Source organism: Cinclus cinclus, chromosome 7 (assembly GCF_963662255.1).
Source record: "Cinclus cinclus chromosome 7, bCinCin1.1, whole genome shotgun sequence".
Classification (NCBI taxonomy): Eukaryota; Metazoa; Chordata; class Aves; order Passeriformes; family Cinclidae; genus Cinclus; species Cinclus cinclus.
The window spans coordinates 11,198,145-11,217,590 of record NC_085052.1 but is presented as its reverse complement, the minus strand read 5'-3'; the positions used below and the strand labels follow the sequence as shown (position 1 = coordinate 11,217,590).

Sequence of the window (19,446 nt, the reverse complement as noted above, 5' to 3'; positions counted from 1 at the left end):
TTGTACCAATGAGGGCAGTTAAACACACAGTGAACTGATAATCCCTGTTTTGGTGTAAAACATTTCTTGAATGGGTCATGTTTAAGATACTTCTGCTAGAAAACAACTCAGAGGAGCATGACAAACATTGCCATTGAGGGAGAAGATTAACTCCAGTGAAATCTTTGGTTACAGGACTGCCAGGTTGAGCTGAGGGGTCTTTGAGCATTTTGACTTTTTAAAGTGATCTGAAACAGGGATGACTAATGTTTCATGAAAAAGCCAAGCAGTAATCTATAGCAATTCCCCATGTATACATGACTTTCAAAGGAGGGTAGCCAAGCATTGGGAAAACATTAATTATCTGGGCTTCATAATATAGTAGGCACTCAACTAATTTTAAGTAAATGCAAAAATCTAAAAATATACTTTTATTCTTGTTTCCTAAAGGGACTTGAAATGTAGAATAACAGAAGTGAAATTGTCCTGCAAAAAGTGTCCCTTCCAGAAGAAGGCAAAACAGAATCAAACTCTTGTGTTGGAATGTGCTTAAAACTTGTCCACCATAAAACTTGCAGACCTCTAAACCCCAGGAAAATCCCCTCTCTCCTCTCTAAAATGGGGTCTCCAAAGCAGCTGTGCTGGTGTTGGATGCATATGAGATACGGAGCTGATGGTGTGTTGTGCACTCAGGCTTTGAGATGTCTTCAGGACAGTAACATCTTAAACTCGATGAGCTGATGCTTCATTACTTCCACCATATCCTGATGCTGGTAATGCTAGGACTTGGCAAAAAAAAAAAAAAAAAAAAAAAAAAAAAAAAAAAAAAAAAAAAAAAAAGGAAAAGGCTTCTTATTCAGTTAGGATAAGGGATAAGCCCTCAGGACTGCCTGTGCATAGCCTGGATCAGCTGTGCCCCGATGAGTCAGAAGCAGCAGCTGCATGGGAGCAGCACATCCCACTCCTCAGCACCAGCACTGGGGCTGCACCTGGGACCAACCAGCCACCAGGGTTGGCTTGGCAGAGCTGACACACTCCCTGCATGAGCCTCAGTCCTCATAAGGACTTATTTCCAGGGCACCACTGGGAAATTAAGATGCCAGCTGGAGCACATGCCCTCCCTATGTTGCTGGCCCTTTCAAACCTTGAACAAGCTGTGAATAAGGACCTTTGGCCTTCTCTGCACAATTTTTTCAAGTATAATTGACAAGACTGTGGTTATATTTATTGGGGTTTATGGTATAGGTCTGGGAAAAAATTCCAGGGAACTTTAAAGGACTAAGACCTATTAACTGGATGAGAGCTAGACACAAGACTTATTTGTGCATGGGTTTTGAGGTTAGCATAAAGGGAAAAGAAAAAATATTAAGCAACAACAGTTTTCCTGTTGCTAAATATACTAAACATACTGTTAATTCCTGTGATATAAAGAGTCACCTTTTATGTACTGAGAAGAGGAAGAAATGTTTCTCTGTGTAGCAGAGCCTGCTGCCTTGAATGGATTGTCTGGTGGTGGTTGGCATGGTTGAGCCTAAATGTCAGTTTTCCCCTCAGGGAGTGGATTGATTTGGACTTCTTCCCTCTTCTTGGTCTGGTTTATGCCTGAAAGAACTGTATGTAGCAACCTTGTGGTCCAGAGCCTGTGATCCACTGAGTTTACAGGGAAGGTATAGGTTTAGACATTTGGTATTAGTGGGGATGAGGGAGGCAGATGCATGTATGCACATATGGAAGCACATACAGACGCCATGAACACCTTAAGTTTGTTTTCTTCAACATACCACACAGAAAACCTCCTTAAAATTCATTGGGATCATTTTAAAAAGGATTGGCTTTGCTGATAAGAAATTAGCTGAGAATAAACACTTGGCAATTTTTTCCCCTTATCTTGCAAGCTAAGTCTCACAACAATTACTTCTGCCAATGTCCAGAACTATAGCATCACAGAAATTAGCACTGGAAAAGATGTAGAAAGCTCCAGGGACCAAGCTAAGACAGTTCCTTACAGTATCTTCCTGCCCAGCTTTTTTCCCAAGCTTCATTTGAAATATGCTGTGCAAGGAGGTTTTGCCCATAACTCTTCAGAGACCTCATCACCTCCGAACACATCCAGCAGCGTCTCCCCCGGCTCAGCCACAGAGAATGATACTGTATTTATGTGTTTAATAAACACATTCTTTGCCCCAACAGTTCAACATTTGGGTAGTTTATACCTATGGTAGTTTATGGTGAGGTGGCTGGCCTGGGGTTGTGTGCAGGTTGGGTGCATGTGGCTGTTACATGCCCAGAGTTAATGTCTGATGGAGATGACTTTAGACTAATTAATACATGAATTGCCTTGACCTCCTGAAACCAACTGCAGTTATTGATACCTAGACAAATGTGATGCAGTATCAGATAGAGGAGAGGCCTCTTGGAAATGCATGTGTCATTTAGCAAGGATGCCATGTGGAATACTCCAGGTCAGTTCAGTGGGAATGGAATGAATTATTTCCTGCTTTCTTGTAGCCACATGGCCCTTGTGTTGCTTGGTTGAGTTAGAAACATGCATTGCTTGCCTGGTATCACACAAAAGTATTTATTGACTTCTGGAGCAGGATAGAATTAAAATTACAGCAGTCTAACTGGCAACATCCACTAATTTAACTGCAGTTGCCTGCAGCAAGAGGATGAGTTTTTCCCCTTTACATATTATTGCACAATATATGTTCCTTGCTGTTTCTAGCCCTTATTTACTGCACAACATCCTGCTAGGTAGTATCCATCTGTTTCCTCTGTCTCTTTACATGGACACTGGCAATTGCCTTCAGTCTGACATCTTAACCTGCTAAAATGAGTTTTCAAGTCAGCATCTTGGCAGTCTCTGTTATAAAAGTTTTGACTTTGTTTTCATAGCTGGTGAATGCCACTCTGACTGGTCAGAAACTAGACACACCCCTGGCAAAAAGCTCAGTCCAGCAGGTTCCAGATCAAGCTTGAAAGTCTGACTCCTGTAAGCTGAATTTTTGCTTTTACTTTGTTGTAAATCCCAAACACAAATGTTGCTCGCAGTCAGTGAAACTCACTCAAACCTCCCAAACTCTTGGGTCCAGGTGACAGAGGAATAGAGCATCTCTTACTCTCAATTGATGGTTTAGGGAGCAAGGATCAATAGAGGCAGTTGGAATTGCTCAGCTATTTTCATTTAAGATGCTAGAGGAGCCATAGCTCAATGCTCCTTTTCACCTTTAAATGCCTGGTGTTTGCAAAAGGAGTAGAAAAAAGAGATTATTTATTTATTCCATGGAAAGGCATTAGATTTGGTAGAGAAAGTGAGCTGGGGTGTGCAGTAGGCAGGTAACATGAAGAATGTCTGGTTTTCTTTTTTCCTTTCTTGGAATGTACTGGCTTTTTTTTTATTTTGAAGTATACAGCACCTTATAGAGAAACATTTTTTAGGAATAGTTAAGGTGCAGAGTATTGTGTTTTCCTTGCCCTTCTTGCTTGCTGTCCCTCCCAGAGATTAAATATTAGCAGGGTGGCCTAGGAAATGTGCATCCATGCACAAGGCTCTTCCCTCAGGATAGAGATAAGGATCTTGCCAGGATCATATCCATCCTTCAATTTTTAAGAGCACACAATTCTCTTCTGAAAAGAAGGGAGGAAAGATCTTGTGAAAATCAAGAGTTACCATGAAAACAGAAAGAAAAAGCAGCAGCAGAAGATAAATAAAAAAAAAAAAGTAACAATTCTTCCTTTTAATGGAATTCAGAGGTAGTTTGAATTCTTAATTGGAAGATTATTCTGTGCCTGCTGCAATTTTGGCTGCAGGCTCCACATTTTGAAAACTGCTTTTGCAGCAGTTGGGGAGCATGTCAGCAGGAAAAACTGACCTTTCCTGTCACTACTGCCTGCATCCTCTCAGCATTTTCCATGCGAGGGGTGATTAATGAGTAGGGATGGTGGAGGATGTTGATTCAGTTCAGCTCCTCACAGTGAGGGTGCCTTGTTTTACTCCCTATGGCCATCCAAGACAGCAGCACACATGGCTGCATTTTGTGAACCTTGGTTTAAATTTTGCTGTCTAGAGTTTATATGCACAGAGCTCTGTGACCATGGATCAGGTCCTCAGGCTCCTGAGTGTGAAGTACTCTTGTCTTTGTAAGCCTCTGGACAGGTTCTTGGCTAGAGCACCATGAAAGCCTTTCCCAGCCACCCCACTCTGCGGGCTGCACTTTGTTGTATAAGTCAGGGGATGCTGACATCTCTCCTCAACGCACTTTAGTTACTTAAATAATATTGAGCAGTGCATCCTCCAAATGTTCTTCAGAGAGATAATGTGTAAGGCAATACAAGGCTGTGAAAGTGTCTCTTCTTGTTTTGTTGCTGCTCCTGCATTGCCAGATCTGAGAGGATGTTGTTGTAGTGAGTTCTCAAGGCTAGAGAATTACAACAGGATAAAGGGATAAAGGAGTGGCTTTAGAGTCTGTACGTGTGTTTCTGCAGCTGTGCTTCAGGATCTACAATTATATCTTGCTCTTTCCACTGCTGACTGTTGCTTTCTTCATGTAAAGCTCCTCCAGACAAATGACGAGAGACCACTTACTAAAAATACCTGAATTCAAGAGTCAGAGCAATGCAAAACAAAGCTCTGTTCTATGCCAGTGGGAAGAGATGTGAGGTGAGGCATGAAGAAACGGCATTGATTGGGGATCTGTTTTGCCATCAGTCATTGGTATAAGACAGCAACTTGGTTTGAATGAAGGAAGGATGACCAATGCATCACTTTTCAGGCTTGTTATCTGCCTGCAGATAGAGCAGCCTGTCTTGCTTTTGGGTTGCAAAACGCTTTATGAGCTTTTCAACTTGCAGTGCACCATTCAGTGAACAGAAGAGTACTAGGGGTGTGCTGTGTGCTAGTCCTTTTTTGTCATCATTGTTATTCTGAAAAGAACCATTAAGCTTGTCAAAACTAATTAAGGGAACAAGTAGATGGCACTGGAAAGGAACTTCAAGCTCAAATGACATGTTTCAGGAGATCCCTCTCATTCCCTGGTGCACACTTGAAAGGCATTATGAGTAGATCCACAGAGCTTGTGTATGCAAATGCGCAACCTTGATGAGTATTCTGGATTTTGTTAGGATATACTTAGATTCTTCTAATTGAAGTCCCTTTAAAAATGGATAGTACTGTGGCAGACTGATATCTCTTATTACCTGGGCCAGGAACAGTTTTGCCACATTGCTGCAGGGGGAGATACAGTGTCCTCTCCTTGGGGATGGGGGGGCCCAGAGGATGTCAGGGGCCCAGGTGAAGCCATATGATGTTGTGGTGTCAGGATGCAGCAAATGGCTCTGAGTAGGAGGCTGTTGTCTGGCTTCCAGACAGATGGATGCCAGGAGAGTGCATTCAAGGCTGAATTTAAGTAGGAAACCTGTTGGAAAGGGCTGCAGGGCAAGTCCCTAAACTGTTCCCAACCTTTACCTCAAGGTGCTGGAATTGCCATTCTGTTTCATTAAGATGTGATGAATAGATATGATGATAAGCATGTACATCTGTCTCTATTGGTGTGTCATAGACAAGGGTGATGCTTACTGAATGACTGGAATTACAGCAGTTAGTGCTACTCATTTGAAAAAGGCAGAAGACTGCTGCTATGGACTAGAAAGGTTGCTTTCTGTATACATTGGTGGACTAATACTGCAGCACACCGTAATGTTTTTCACTGATATTTAAAGGTATTTCTGTGTATCCTACTGTCACTTTTAGCTGTGTCCATATATTGGGAAGATTTCATCCCAATAATTGTGTGATCTCAGGAACTCAGGCTCACTCTGGCATCCTTACCAATAACAGACAGCACTTTCTTCCTTGTGGGATCTGCCTGAAACTGATGGTAGCGATTAAGGAGCAGACTGTTCCTCGCTGTGAGTGGAATGATGAAAGCCCTGCCTGTGCTGCTTTGTTTTGTTGTGTTGGTATCTTTTGGCCACAATTCAGAGTGCTGTGAATGGACTTGCTGTCGATGTGGTGCTCTTGTTAACAAGCAGTGCCAGTTTCAGTTACCTACACAGTGGGTCATAATGTAGTTGTTTTGACATTTGCAGCACTGGCTGATCTTAGCTGAACTCCAGCACATTTATATGTTTGTCATTGCTTCAGTTGCTGTGTTTTTTGTGGGATTCACAAAAATGTATCAAAGCATCTGCAATATTATTATTATTATTATTATTATTATTATTATTATTATTATTATTATTATTATTATTGTTTCTGCTGTGGATGCCCCAAGGATGAAAACAGCAAAAGAATGTGATAAAAATGTTCGCAGAACATTAGGGAATTCTGAATGTTGGCTGGCTCAGAGGGAATCTATTATTTACAATCTACTGTAGCAAATTCAACTCCCACCAAATTAGAAACTGATTTTTGTCATTGTCTCTTTTTAATCTAACCCTTTGGTTAACTCAGGAGAAGCAGCACCATAAATCACGTGGACATCTATGGATTTTTTTTTCCCTGCCAGCCATTGCTAGGACTAAATGTTCATCTCAATGATTCTTATCAGCCAGGACACTGATAATAGCATTTATGTTCTGGGCTTGACTTTCCCTCTTCCAGGAGGAAAAGTATCTTTTTAATGTACCTTGAAAAATATTTTTAGGGAGTAAATAATGCACGGGAAGATTTGACTTGGGGTGCTTGAGTTTCAGCTAGTGAGATTAAAGAAACTCCTTGTGCCTCTTTTCTTAATTGTCAAGGACCATAGATGGCATGGGTTCATGGTGTGAATAATGGATACTTTCTCACATTTTTAGAATCAGAAATTCACTACATCTGCAACACTGTTTTCCTTTTAAAGGTGGGGAAAAGGAGAAAAAGAATAACAAGATTGCCCAGCAAAACAGGGGCAAATCAGGAAACTTAGCCTTTGGTGTCTCTAATCAGCCAAATAAAGCCTCCTTTCAGTTTGCTTTTTGAAGGCATGAAGTTTCTGTGCTCTTGTTTTTCCTTCAGCATTAAAACAGAACTCTGATTTTACTGGGTCTTGGGACCAGCTCTCTTTGCCACCACAAGAACAATCATAGTAGTCTTGATGTAGACAAAGGACAGCCAGGATCACTCTCCCATGACTTTGAAGGTTGGTGTAGGGCCCCTGAGTGTGGTCTGTGTGGAAATAAAAAGAAGATAAGTTGTTAAAAGGTGGAGACCTGCATACCAGGTGTCCCAAAGTAGGTTTAAACTGGTTTTGTTTTCCCTTTCTATCTCTGACTGGTTTTGCTTTCCCTTACTTTCTCTGTCTGATTGCAGCCTTTCAGCTGACTGACTGTCTTCTTTCTCTCTCCTCTCCCAGGTCAGTGACTAGTTTGGATAAAGAACCTGACCTCGTGCACATGGAAGCCCGGACAGCTGATGGACGTGAGTGCCTGCAGCCAATGCTAAAATGGGCTTTGTGCCAAGAATGGAGTGGGAATGAGAATTCCCTTCACCCATTTTACCTCCCCATTTACATTTTAATTGGTAGGGGAGATGTGGGTCAAGGGGTTTGATGCAGTATTCTTATCCTGAGCCTGTAGAGGGAAGCCATGGAGTGCAGGGCTTGTGTTTGTGGAGAGGGTGGACAGAAGCACAGTCTGTGGACTAAGAAGGCATCTATTCTGTTGCCTGTTCAGCTGCTTCAATATCATATAGTTTACATCAATCGTAAAGAGCTGGGCTACCAGCACTGTACCATGGAACCTCTGTGCATTTCCAGAGGTGCTCAAAACAGCTAAGTGGTACCTGAGAATTTGAGAAATTACCTCCAGTCAGACTTATCCTCTAGGCAGAATGTCCCTATGCCCCTTTGTCTTAAATTGAAAGCATTTTTAAATTTTGCTCATAATGTATGTAGGTGTTTCATACCAAAACATTACTTGAAAAGTTGCCTATATCTGAAGCAGGAAATAGGAAAAAAGTTTTTTCTTAATCACTCACTAGAATGAATCTAGTCACATTTCCAGTGGAATGGAGTCCTATGTAGTCAATCTCCAGTGAAGACAATGGTATTAGAACTAAGCTGACTTACTCTCTCTGAAGTGTTTTAGATATTTCTCCCAGGAACTGCAGCGTAGTAATGCATCTGCTCTTTGTCTGGAGCTTTACTCCAGTGTGAGGAAACAGGAGCAATGGGACAAGTGTCCCATTTTGGTGCAGAGACAGTATAGGCAAACAGCATAGGATTGAGGAGTCAGAGGATTTCTGGGAGGAAGAAAAGCCGCATTTTTGTTGGTAGCAAACTTTTCTCTGTTTTAGTCAAGTGCTGCATAGGCCAGATGTGTGAACAAACTCCTGTCTATCAGGATGGCTTCTCTCAGGTTGTGGATATTCTAATATCTCTCATTGGCCTCCCACTGCTATTTAGTGATGGCAGCTGAATAAATAACCAGGCAATAAAAGCTCAGGGGTGACAGCTGTTTGTTGAATATGTGGAAAAAGCAAAACAGGCCGACAGGTGGGTGGAGTAGGTAGGGAGGCATCTTCAGTGTCTTTGCTGCAGTGTGAACTGTCACAGGTATGATGGGAGAAGTGGTCAAAAGCAAATAAAAAAAAACCAAGCAAGCAAGCAAGCAAACTGCTGATGGAGTCTGTTTTCAAACTAAGTTTAAACTTGCTCACCCAGCTATTTGAATATTGGATATGTCAAGGATGTAAATGTTTGAAAGATGTATCCCCAGCTTAGAGACAGCTCTCTTCCTCCAGGTCGTTTGCTCAGGGGTTTGCTCTTGGTTCTTGTTTTAATGTATAAATTCAGCATTTTGAAATTGGCAGCTAATGGTGTTGAGGGTTACACTGGAAGTCAGGCTTGGCCAGTAGTGTCAGCAAAACAGCCCCACTGCAGCCTCCACCCCAGATCTGAAGGGCCATGCTGGCCCTATTTTGTGGACCTATTGACTCTTCACCCAGCACAGCACAAAAGAACAGTGCTGCTCTGATTAGATGTTCTAAGCCTTAAAACAATCTTTGTGTTACAGAGCAGCAACAGCCTCACAGCTGCAGACTTCCCCAGTGTGATACTGTACAGCTCAGGAGTGGGGCATGGATCTTTTCCTCCCAGTTAGTTCTGCAACTAAATTGAGCCTTCCTGTGCTCACTGAAATAGCTGGGGCACTTACACCTGCTGGAAAATGGGGCTCTGCAGTTTCTTCCTCTTGACAGAAGGTTTCTAATGATGGTTTTCCTCAGTATTATGCAGAAGGAAGGAAAGGCTTCTCTAATGCCTCTTTTAGGTCAGTCTGGTGGCTCAGTCACTTAGTTAATGCATTAACAGACGTGGATTTAAGTATTCCCATTTCTTAGCTCAATCCAGATAGAAGAATCTGTGCCTTCAATGTCACTGGCTACTTGAAAAATACATGATTCTTCTATATTGGGCATTTTTCTTTCCTCTTCTTCTGTTTTCCTCCATGTTTTTAATTTAAAATTAATAAAAAGAGAGAGAGTAATAACAGTGGGGAAGGGAGGGGAATGAAAAGAAGTGGTATTTAGGACTAGACTTCTGAATTTTATTATTTTAAATTTTATATTTTTATTTTTTTTTCTTTTAGCAGTAATGGGACTCAAGAACCTATCTAATACCAATTCAGTCACTGGAGCCTAAAAGGTGCTCTGGTGCTGGGAACAGGTGGTGGGGCATGCTGGAGTCTCATTCATGCATAAATGAGTCAGGGCTATCAGTAAGCTTTATGGATCTGAGAGCTGGCAGTCCTGTTCACTCTCTGGTGTCTTTCCTTCAAAGTATCTTGTGACATGGTTTTGTCTGTCCAGTCGTTAGAAATGGTTGTGTCTCTGAAAAACCCATCTGCCCTTGTGTCTAGTCTTCTTAAATGCTGCAATTGAGGCTTGCATTTTTAAACTATAAAAACATGTAGGAGCCTTGGGCATTGTCCCTTCTGCCAGGGTGTAGTAGGCAGCAGCAAGGACAGGGCTGGATGCAAGGGAGCTATTATGATGACACTGACAGAAGTATCCACCAGCATTCCTAGGAAGGATATATTGAACTTCCTCATGTTCAGCGAGCTAATCTTCACCCCACTCACAGACACAGTGCAATAAACAGGATTTGAATTGTAGGAAAAAGAGAGGGACAAAAGCTAACTGGAAAGATGAAACAGGGTAACTAATTCCTGGAGAGTCTACATGTCTTTTTCTCTGGGGGAAAAATTATTGAGCCCAGTGAGTTTTATCTCCCTCCCATGAAAACATTCACAATGTTCTGATTTTAAGCTTGCCTGACATCAGAACCTGATTTAAGCTGAGCCAAACTGCCAGTGCAACTTGTCTCTGTCAGCTGCCCTTTTGTCTATTAGCCCTGCTTTCAGCTGCCTTATTGATGCTGCCAGGAAGGAGCAGGACTTGCTGTCCCATGTCTCTCTAAGTCACCTGCCCACAGGTTGGCCCTTTGCAGCCTTCAGCACAATGACAACAGCTTTGACTGCCTCCCTTCAGGGATCCACATCTTTGGGGAGAGAGCCTCTTGTGCTCCTGCTTCCTGCCAAAGCTGGCATGGCTGGCAGGAAAAGATGAGACTTGGTAGCTTGGCTTATTTCACCAGTTTGTCCCTTCCAATTTCAAGAAATGGTTTCCGTTTTGTCACTTCAAAAAGGGTAAAAATACACTCCAGAATCTCGAGATGGAAGACTGTGTTAAATAGCACTGAGGAGGCGGTTCAGGCTCCTCAACTGGAAAATGGCTGTACATCTGTGAAAGCCATTTCCTAATCCTAAGTGGGGTGGGAAGGGTTTGTGTGGAGGCATGGATGCTGGGATTTGAGCTGCAGGAAGCCCTTCAGGCTGCTTGATGTCCATATTGCCACATTCACAGATGAGCTGAGAATGTGGCTGGAGTTGCTTATAAGCATGAGAAGTTTTTAATGCTGCCTGGGAAGTAGGGAGCTCTTCTCAACTCTTTCTGCAGTGGAACATTATAAAAATCCCAAAAGTAACAAAAAATCCAACCCACTAAAAGAAAGCTGAAAACCAAAACACCCAAACCCTTTAATTCTGGTGTTGCACAGGACAGTATATAAATTGGAAGTAATGCCCAGATAGAAACAGCCTCCCTTAGCAATACACCTCCCAGTGAAAGGTAAGCAAGGCTTTGGAGGCATGGCTTATTCTCATGGCACCTGCCCCTCTGGATGAATGTCCTTCTACTTTGTGGTTGTCCAAAAGGGGGGGGTGCAAAATTACCTCATTCTGGAGGAGAGGGAGATAATAGCTTGGAAGTGAGGATGCCCTCTTCTCTCTTGATGGAGACCTTTGTTGAGAGACTTTGTACTTTCTGTGAGAAGATGTGCTCTGTGAATGGCACCCTTTAAGAAACTTGAGCAGGGACTTGAGATTGTTTCTCACTTTGAGTTGCACACAAATGAGAACTGAAGTGTGTGCTGCCATACTTTTTACCTGATTTTTAATGTATTTTAAAGGGAATTACTGTTTATCTTCTTTGGGGAAGCAGGAAAAAAAACAAGACTTAACTTTCTGATATCCTAAAGCAGACAGGTTTAAAGATATTTTATTTGTATCTGTGTTTGTTTTTTTTTTTTAATAGGCTTGTATTGCAAAATATATGAAAGTAAATAAAACAAGAGACTAAATGGAAAATGGGTAGTGAGCTACCCCCCTTCTCCACCACCAGCTCCTTGTGAATATTAATCAGGTGCTATTCTTCAAGTATATTTGATTGCTGGTGTAACACACTCAAAATTACACATTTCCCAATAGACAGGAAGCTCGTTGTCATGTCAACACTTGTGATTTATCTGCATTTATTTGTGACAGGTTTTTATTCCTCTTCCCATTCTGTCACTCAGCAGCAGCAAATTATCCCCTTTTTGGAAGGATAAGAATATCCAGGCGACTGTGTGGGAGAACGTACTGGAGGGAATGAGCTTCTAAAAATACAACTCCTGACCTCTCCTCCTTGTTCTGCCTAATTTTAGAGCTACCTCAAAGAGCAAGTCACTGCTGTTGATCTCTTTGGATAGCATGGCAGCACGTAAGACCCTCTTGTTTTCTGAGCAGTTGCTTTTATCCACTGCAAGGTTGTCTTAGGTTCCACACTGAGGAGCTAAATAGCAGCTCTGGGCCAAGTGCATGTATATCAGTTGATGAAGAACTTTAATTTATGCCAGCTGAAAGTCTGACCTCCCTGCTGCTGCTGCTGGAATTTTATGCTGGGAGAAAGCAGAGCTCTGATGCTCTGGTTATTTGCACTGTCTCTAGGTCAGATGTTTTTCACCATGCACTTTAATCACTGCCTGGTACTCTGAGCTGGCACCAGCAACATTTTCTGCTGTTTTAGCATCCTCAGTGGGACTATGATTTCATTATTGCACCAGACCTGTGTGACTGCTCTGACTCAGCCCTTATTAACCTGGAATCCCTGGTGCATCATCCCAGAACCAGGTCTGCAGCCTTTTAACAGGGGCCCTCAGTCACTGGGTGGTTGGGCATGGACCTTTATTAGATTAAAGCTTGGCTGTAGTGTGTGACTTTTTTAGACAAAATATTTTAGAAATTATTAGTCTAATTATTAATGCCTCCGACTTGTATTCTTTTTGAATTTTTAAGAGAGTTGCTGGGACAAGACTATATAAGAGGAAACTATCAGTCCGTGAATCTTGTTTTAGAATCTGGGAAGGCAGTTGGCTGAATCTCAGAGGATTTAAATTGTGCCCCCCCAGAGCTTTCCGTATTTTGCCCCACATTTTGCTGTCACTAGAAGGACACAAACCAAGGACAAGGCAGTTTTTTTGTGATGGAAGATCCTGTAAGCAGCTTTGCTGGGTTAGTGACTGTCTTTTTAAACTTCTCTTTTATCGTTTTGGGCTCATTTTACAAGGTCCATGTCACAATGTGCTGTTGTGAACTAAAATCACTGTACCAGGCTCACCCCGGCCCTTATAAACTTGCTGTTTACCTCATTGATGGTCTGTCCTCACTCTTTGTAGAAAAGCAAAAAAGCATTTGAATCTAGGAAGCCTGTAAAAGTGCCACAGTGCAAAAGATATGACTCTTTTATCACTCCAGTTGTCATCTTAGTAGTATTTTCATTTTCTCCCTAATTTGCAGTTTTCAGAAGAGCAGTTGAAAAGCAGTGATGGCATATTTAGATTACACACATCCAGAAACACAATGCCTTCATTGTTCTGTTTCATGAGGCCTTTTCTTAGCCTGGGTAAAATAATGCTTAATCCCCTATAACCCCTCTCAACTTGCTGGAGGTGAGCACATCTATTCTTCTTCTAACTTTCTGCATATCTGCTTTTTCCTTCTGTTGTCTTCTTGTTTTTCTTCCAGTCCTGTTCTTCCTCTCAAGCAATGCCAAGGCCTGACAAAATCTCATTAGTGTGATGGTCTTCTCATCCTCTTTCTAGACAGAAGCATTTGATGCTTCTTGCAGTGCATATAACTACTGTTAGGAATTTTCAGCTACTCATGCTATTTCATGGCCAGGGCATTTCCATTCCCAGCTTATGTTGGCCATAAAGACTTAATTTTAGGAGATGCTTGTGATTTTCACAGGAAAATAAATTAAACTGTTGATTTGGGTATTTTTCTTTGTGTTTTACTACCATAATTAATACCAGTCAACAAGGCTAGGGTGTTTCAGAGTGAAGTCAGGGATATGATTTCCAGAAGGGTATAGGAATTGGTGAATTCTGCCTGGGTGGCTTGTGTTCTGCACGGTTTCACCAGCAGCTTTCTGATGCACTTATGGTTGGTACCCTCCATTTATGGTTTGAACTTCAGTCTCCTGTGGGATGTCTGCACAACAGGGAAAGGAATGGTGAATGTTGAAGTGTGGTGAATTCCTAACTTCAGAGAGCAGTTTCAGTGTCAAAGGCTGGAGGCAGATCATGAAATAACACCTGCCTAGTTGGAGATAAGACCTTTTGAGCTGCTGATGGTGTTTACAGACAAGTGGCTCCTACCTGGGCATTTCTGATGTTCATGCTCTCCCATTGCAGACACTCACTATTTGACCTGTCGGATCCAGGAGTGCTCTGAGACCAAAAGGAGCGGGCCCTTCTCGCGCTCCATCGACGTCAGCTCCCTTGTTGTTCAGGATGAGTACATCTTCATCCAGGTACGTTGGCTTCATGCAAATGGGACATGAATTCTGCCTGCACAAGGTATTTTTTCTGTGCAAGGGAGGAGGCATATTCTTAGGATAAGCACATGGGACCACAGTTCTTAAGAGCTAGGAGTCCGTGCTGTTGGCTCCACAGTCTGGGAGAGAGCACTTGATCTCTCTGCTCTTCACTTGCATTGAATCTTTAAAGTTTGTTCATTAAGGGTCCATGGATTTCTCAACTTTCTATTTGTGTGGCTAACTATAAAATATAAAGGAGCTACAAATGGATTGGGGAGAACAGAGAAGAACAAAGGAAAGGTGTGAATAATTATTTTAACAACTGGAGAGGTTTATGCTGATTTGACAGTCAAGTAATGCTAATAGAGTGAAACAAAATTTGTAGTAGGAGGTAAAGATAGAAGAAAAATTGAGAAAAGATGTTACAGGGCAACTTCAAAGTGAAAGACGGATGTGCATTTGTCAGTTGGTGATGATTTTGGAGATGAGGAGAAAGTGTCAGAAATCAAATGAGAAACGACGTGTTTTTGTGATTTTTTGAGAATACATGGGCTGGATGAAACAGGGCCATCTCTCTAAGTTTCATGTCTGTGGAAGTCTGAGAATGAATAGTACAGTCTGGAAGAGCACTTCCTGGAGATGTACCATTTGGTTGAAAACTCGCAGCCAGGCTGCAGTGATTGCAGATCATAGGAAGCTCGGGAGACAGAGATTACAGACGCGGTGATGTTAACTGCTTGTCTCCAGTGCTGAAGCAGGGGGAATAAAATGCGATGAAGATTGGATGCAGGTGGTACAAAAAAGACACATGCTTCCCTTTTTGAATAAGACTGGGTTACATTAAGCTCCTGTTTTATTTTCTTGAGTGAGCATTTTTTCTTGACTATTCAAATTATGAGAAAGTTTTGCTGTGTTTATTGTCAGACTTTCTTATAAAAGGGAAGACTCATGAGTCTGTGCCGAGGTTAGGTGGAGGACTGGATCCCTGTGGTCTGGGAGGACTACAGTATGACAACTGCATGCATTTGAGCAACATTGGCAGACTTCTTCTGGAAGTAAGGGAATCTGCTGCTCTGGAGGTGACCTGCTGCAATGGGAGCCACAGATCCTCTCAATCCCCATGAAACCAAATCTGCTACTGCTTCATTTGGTCTCAGTGGAGATCCACTGCTAGAAAGCACTGTGAATTCAGATTTTGCAACTTAGTAAGTCATGATTTGACTAGAAGCAATGGTTTTCCAATCAATAAATGCTCTGCTCTCCAAGGACTATTTTAGAGAGACTTTTTTAATGTGGTGGTTTATGTCTGTGGCTAAGGGTGTTGTGGAACATCCAATTCTTTAAGCATGAAGTCTTACAGATGTTTCTCACTCTACAGCCCTCATCTGTGTTTAAATAAGGCCACTCTGTTTAGAATCTTGATTTCCCAGTGAGGACATGGGCCTGGTGTATGTGTACCTCTGCCTCAAATCAGCAGTGAGCAGCTCAGGCTATTAGCTGCTAATAGCTTAAAGTTAAAAAAAAAAGTGTCTCTGTGTGTGTGTGCGCATACAAACATATGCATGTATGTATATGTAATACTCAAGTGCCTTGACTATTCTTAGCAAGGTTTTATTATAGCTTAATGGGTGTTTGAATTGAAAATGACATCCCCACACTTTAAAAAGCTGTTAAATATACACACAGAACATCACTGCTGCTTTGGGCAGGAGACTCTCCATTCCCAGGCTGTCTATTCCTTTCCTTGTGTTTTGTATCACACTGGCAGAGTTTCTGCCTGTCCTGCAGCCTGCTGTGAGTGGCTGCAGATGCTGGGCAGGGACTGAGTCCATGCTGAGCTCGAGTGGCACTCAGGCACTTCAGATTCCCAGCACACTCTGAGCTGAAGGTGTGTTAAATCCAGGACATGGGCAATGGACTATGCAGAGTGTTTGCTTGGTACATATGTAGGAGTGCTGATATGTCCTGGATGTATTATTCTCACAAACCATGGGGTGCTGCTGCCTATTATGATCCCATAATTGTCAGATTGACTGCTTGCAATGTCTCACATGTGTTGTTCAGTCCGGATAATCTTGGACAGAAGTGTAGGAGCCAGGTCTTTAGAATTTTAAATATCAGACAGAGGTGAATAAATAAATATCAAATTAAATGTTAAGAACCTGGTGAGGTTTAATAGCTGCATAAAGGATTGGTGCACGAGTTCTGTCAGAATTAATGTGGAGTGGAGAGAGGAACTTGTTTCTTTTAACTTTTGTCATTAAACCAATAGATTTTTAATCTAAATCTGTAGGCGGTGCTCCTCTAAAGTTAGAGAGATCAAAACCTTCAGGGGCAATTTGTCTCTTATTTCACCTATTTCAATATGACATAGTTGTCTCTTTGAGTATGCCTTTCTCATTAATATTAGAAGGAACCTAAGTAGAGCTTAGTGAAAACCCTGAAATTTTTGGCAGCTAAAATTAGGGAAGGTGAATTCCAGCTGTTGATATCAATGTCTTAGATTATCTACATGCAGTTATTTACTAGTGAATGTCCTTTCTAACCAAGCTGGTGAGCAGGCCGGTACTGTAAGATTCCTGGGGAACATTAACTTCTGTAACTACACTCTCAGCAAACATGATACTATGATCCATAATGGATAGGGGAAAGAAGAACACAGAAGATATTATAATGCCATTATAAATCAACAGTTCCTGTTGTGCAGCACTTCTGAAAGGATCTTTCAGAATTACAGTACAAAGCAAGAAAATGAGAATAATCTTATTCTTCAAAATTTTATCTGCTGAAGAGAGTTTGAAAAGACTGGCACTGGTTACCAGGCAAAAGAGATAAATAACATAGCCTGTGAGGAAAGATGTAAAAAGTAATGGTGAGGGAAGAAAGAAATAGCTGCTAAGAGAAAGTAAGAAGAACTATTATGAATAAAACAGTAGGTGATCACTCTGAATTTATTGACTGATTTCTTTGTGATTGATCTGTAGTTATTTAAGGATGCCTAGCATGTCACCAGGATTGGATTGGATAATTTTGCATAAATTGATTCATTAAGAGAAAACTTACACATGCAAGAGAGGGTAAGATTTTCATTCAGTTCACAGTATTGCTCTGGTGTAACCAGGAGCCAGTATCATAATGTTCTTTCATGATTAATACTTAAAATTCCTACAATTTGCAAAAAAGGTAATTTATTTGTGAGAAAAATTTGGAATGTGTCTGGACTTACATCCTATAGCAAAAAAGGAGCTAATTTGATGATCAGCTTTGCCATTTAGTATCTGTGTCTGTGGTATTCTGATCTGCAGAGCCTACATTATAAGACACAGGGAAAAGGGATAGTCTTTTGGGATGAGCCTAGAGAGCTGATAATTTGGAGAATTTGTATGTTCAAAAGTAAATTACAGAAGGAATTCTGGGAAAGGTATTTTTCCAGCAAGTCTTGTATCAGGGTTTCTAATGGAATTAGTGAGGTTGCTGAAAAGTGTTGACAGTTAAATAGGCTTTAATGAAAATGGTGATTATTTTTCAGGAAATTTTATTTTGAGTGAGATAGCATTGTTCGGAGAAAACCTTTTTATTTTCCCATAAGTAAACAAATAATATCAATGCTACTACATTCTTTAAAGAGAAGATCAGGGATGATCCATGTATGTTTCCTTGTCAATAAATCAAAATTTTCCACTGAAAATTAAGGAAAACATGAGCAAATGTCAGCACTTATTTCAGGCAGTGGGGAGTGTGGGGGTCAGAGGAGTCCCGAGAGGCATGAACAGGGAAGGGCATTCCCTGGGAATCAGCTTTGCTCCAGCACAGTGCTTTCTGCAGAGAGCAGCATTCTTGTGGGCAGACCTACAGCTGCCATGGAGAGCTAAATATTGCCAAGTTGAAGGAGCTGTTCCTGGTTACCCAAAGGTTATGTGCAAGCATTTCAGGTGCAGTGGCTCAGTGGTTCTTCTGGGTGGCTGGACTCCCACCTTGGATGAGCCTGGCCACCTGTGGAGAGGGATGACATTCCCAATGCTGACCTGGGTGAGGACTGTGTCTTCACACAGAAATCTAGGTATAAGGAGATGGACAGAAATAGTGATGTAATCCTTCAGAATGTGTGGCACGACTGCTGGCACTACTACTGTTACAGTGCTGGTGACCTAAGGATGTTAGTGGGACAAAAATTACAGGGAGACAGTATTTTTAAAGAGTTGGAACTGATAGAATTAGAAAAGGGACGGATAAGATTTTGGGCATATTCACAAGATCCTAAGGGACTTGAAGAAGAATTTGTTCTCTCAAAATTGTTTTTTTTTTTCCCCCCCCCTCATTTTTTGCCCAGCTGTAGATCTAGAGCCATAAATATGTTTCCATCCCCCTATTGATCTTGTTGTATTGTGTAAACCCTTCTGCATGTGGCTTTCCCCCCAGAGATCATACCAGTCTAGTCTGGCATGCAGTTGTTGCTGTCCCCATTCCCCTCTTACGCTTCTGTCTCTGCCAGCACTTGGAGACCCTCAGGGTTACTTTGGCCTTTTTGATTTGAGCTGGCTGTAAGTCAGTGCAGAGGTGTGTGGATGGTGATCAATACCTGTCTTGGTTGTTTTTTATGTCTTTATTTTTCTCCAGGATGCTGCAGACTCTGCTATCCCAGCAGAGAGGAGCTGAAGTTGCTCTGAATTGTAGCTCAGACATTCAGCACGTTCCATAGCAGTGACAACACCACTGGTTATAGAAGACTCCTCAGACTTAGCAGCTGATACCTGCTTTGGGTTTGGGGGTGACACAGGCCAAACAAATGCCTTTGGAGGTGAACCCTCTCAGATCTCTCTTTGACTGGTGGTCTCATAAGGACAAGGACTGATCCCAGCAAAGTTTGATTGAAAAGGATTGACATTTTGCTTCAGATCCTGGTCCATTTCCACTTTAAAAGGGAAGTGCTTTGTACTGCTAATCAGAAAGGCATGTTGAGAGGAAGTACCTTACCACTTTTCAAGGCCTTTGAAGAGTGGAAACATGGATACCATTTCCCCTTTCCATCCCATGGCATAATTTATCTTGGTGTCTAGCTGCAGGCTGAAACTCAAGAGTGTCTTGTCTGTCACTGGCTCCTGCTTCTGCTTCTTCTGGGAAGCTTTCATATCTTCTTTCTGTACCTTTCCATTTGTGATTCATTCTCCTAGGAACTGCACATCTTTCTCTTGAGTCCATATTCCTTCAGGTTGTCCTGGGACATATGATGATCCCATGTTCAGAAAGCCAAGTTGCTCTCTTGGTGGCCCTTTGTTTTGAGGTTAATGTGATGAAGGAAGAAAAGAGTGTGAGGGCAGCTGGCTGTGGTTTATAATCCTCCTGAATGT

The 19,446-nt window shown here is 41.9% G+C and overlaps 1 protein-coding gene across 1 annotated transcript in view; it reads left to right on the top strand.

The window, feature by feature from the left end:
- Positions 1-19,446, top strand: part of SORCS3 (sortilin related VPS10 domain containing receptor 3) — a 263,700-nt gene that overhangs the window by 179,973 nt on the left and 64,281 nt on the right. Inside the window, exons 6-7 of the mRNA XM_062496294.1 lie at positions 7,314-7,378; positions 13,974-14,092. Coding sequence (XP_062352278.1) covers positions 7,314-7,378; positions 13,974-14,092 — 184 coding nt within the window. The remainder of the gene's footprint in view (positions 1-7,313; positions 7,379-13,973; positions 14,093-19,446) is intronic.